A 2,500-nucleotide genomic window follows, 5' to 3' on the forward strand; every position below is an offset into this window, starting at 1 on the left:
TATTTTGTGGGATGATTATCGTTGTTATTGTGATTGTTGTGTTATCGTGGTGGTTGTTTCATGTCACTGTGATCTTTGTCATTAGTATTGTTAATATTATCATTATTATTATTACTGTTACTGTTATTCTTATCCTCATTATCGTTATTGTTATCATGACAATTACATTCTCATTAATATTAATCGTAGTCCTTATGGCTTGTTTGCTGTAGGATATCAATACCATTTGCGTCTTAATCATAATCTTTATCAATATCACTTTCATTATTATTATAAACGGGATCGTTATTAACATTACTATACTATAACCATAAACATAACTACTCTTCTCGTGATGAACATTATATCATGGACGTTACTCATTACTAAAAGTCATCATATTTTTTCTATTATTATTGTATCCGTGCTAAAATTTCCTATTGACACAAGTAAGAAATCTTTTATATATATATATATATATATATATATATATATATATATATATATATATATATCGATTTGAATGATAAATAATATATAAATGCATTTGTAGGTAAACAAAACCCTACAGAGCATTCAGTTTACAATAACAAGGTTAAGGGAAAAACAATAAAAAAATGTAAAGGGAGGTATGCATTTACGAGGTTGATGTTTATGGCGTATTTGGAAAAAATGGCCAATGTGTAAATAATAAGAAACGGCCCAGTGAACTCTTTAATAATAACATATAATTAATTTACTTTTGAATAATGAACTGATTATGATCACAAGTTTATTGTGAAAGTACTCGTTTTTCTTATAATTAATTAATTTCTTATAGTTAGTTTTAATAATTTCTTATAAAATTATTATAACTAACCTGTCCACTTGTCATTTTCACATAACTGTCAAGAGCATCTTTGTCTCGTAAAAAAAAATAATAATAATTGCCTCATATTAATATTCTTCATAAACTAACAACCGACACAACCCACCAATCATCAACCAGCCTGCGATGAAGGGCGGAGCCACGGCAAGGAGTGTGCCACGTCGACCGATGTGATTGGCTGCCAACCCACCAATCAGACCTCCCACAACTGCCCCCAAATTAGCAGACGACGCGAACCAACTGGCTTCAGGAGGCGTTATGCGTAGGTCGGAATTCGAATTTGGCGGGCTTTCTGCAATCAGCTGGGCGACACAGTGCGTGGTGAAGCCTATGACTGATCCGAGGGCTAAGGCGCCCATGGTTGCTGCAAGGAAATAGGTTTTAGTTATTAAGTTATAGTATTTTTTGATGTTGAGTTTGATCAAAGTGTAGAGAAGTGAGGTCAGCGCATTGCCAACTAGTAAATAGAAAAAGAAATGAGTTTATTTCTTTGGACCTTGACTTTGGTAGCATTTTTTTTTTTTTTTTTTTTTTTTGTGCTGGGGTGGCTTGGCATACTTTTTTGTCCACTGTGATTTTAGATTATCAATTGCGTTAGCTAATAGATGGCTCCACAAGTATTTGACCATCAAGGAGAGAAATCCAACACCATCTCACAAATTTAGCCGTTTCCTTAATTTTCGAAGATTCGTTTTTATCTTTTATTGATATGAGTATTTTGCTAACCTTACGATAACCATAATGTCAATAACAATAATAACGTAATCAATTTGAAGAGAATATAAAATACTACAACAACAAATAAGCAAATCAGGTGAGGTTACGCTGGGCTAGATCAGTAGTAGCTCGTGGAGGTTTCATGGCGTCTGTTTTGATGATTGTTCAATGAAAATATAACCATTAAAATCATTATTTTCCATCCTTTTTGAAAATTGAAGAGACCAAAATGATCGACCATATTCACAAAGCATCCGTAACTTTTGTGACGTCATCAAAATAGACCCCTTGTGCTTTTTTTTTCCAAAAATGGAATCAGATGCCATGACACCTCGAGTTAATACTGATCTAGCCTTTCCCCAAAACTCACAGAGGACAATATATATACAGGTGTACAAAAGAATTTGGAAGGAAATAAAGGGAGGAAGTATGTAATTATAGCTAAGAAAAGAGTAGAGAGATGAGGTGAGTTCTGCCTTGCAAATTCCTTCCTTTATTCGGCGAAATCACTATGAAATTGCTATATTCTACGACTCTAAACCGTTATTTATATTAGATCTTGCTCATTTACCTGCTAATATTTCGGCAGAGTAACATTAGATCTTCAACATGGGAGAGTTGCTAAATTTTAGATTAGATCTCGTCACACAAAAAATCATAAGTGGCGCCTTGCCTAAGAACTAAACATAAAATTCAGAAAATGAAAACAAACACAAGGCAGAAAAATATAGTTATTCAAAACAAATAACCTCATTCCCACACTAAGTAGGGGATAAGTACTTAGAAAAAAAAAACTTACCTGATGCTGTGGTAACATACTGCTGAATGCGTGATGGAGGGATAGATTCCATTGTGTCTCTTGTCATCTCGTGCTGTAGATCATCTGAAATTAACATTGATGTTTATACAGAACAATGTATGTATATATATATATAT

At 33.2% G+C, this 2,500-nt stretch overlaps 1 protein-coding gene across 1 annotated transcript in view; it reads right to left on the reverse strand.

Moving 5' to 3' along the window:
• The window catches only part of LOC113813236 (facilitated trehalose transporter Tret1), a 13,698-nt gene that overhangs the window by 6,682 nt on the left and 4,516 nt on the right, over window positions 1–2,500 (reverse strand). Inside the window, exons 2-3 of the mRNA XM_070118061.1 lie at window positions 2,364–2,447; window positions 954–1,211 (exon numbers count right to left, since the gene is read on the reverse strand). Coding sequence (XP_069974162.1) covers window positions 954–1,211; window positions 2,364–2,430 — 325 coding nt within the window. The 5' untranslated portion in view covers window positions 2,431–2,447. The remainder of the gene's footprint in view (window positions 1–953; window positions 1,212–2,363; window positions 2,448–2,500) is intronic.

This window comes from Penaeus vannamei, chromosome 41 (genome assembly GCF_042767895.1).
Source record: "Penaeus vannamei isolate JL-2024 chromosome 41, ASM4276789v1, whole genome shotgun sequence".
NCBI lineage: Eukaryota > Metazoa > Arthropoda > Malacostraca > Decapoda > Penaeidae > Penaeus > Penaeus vannamei.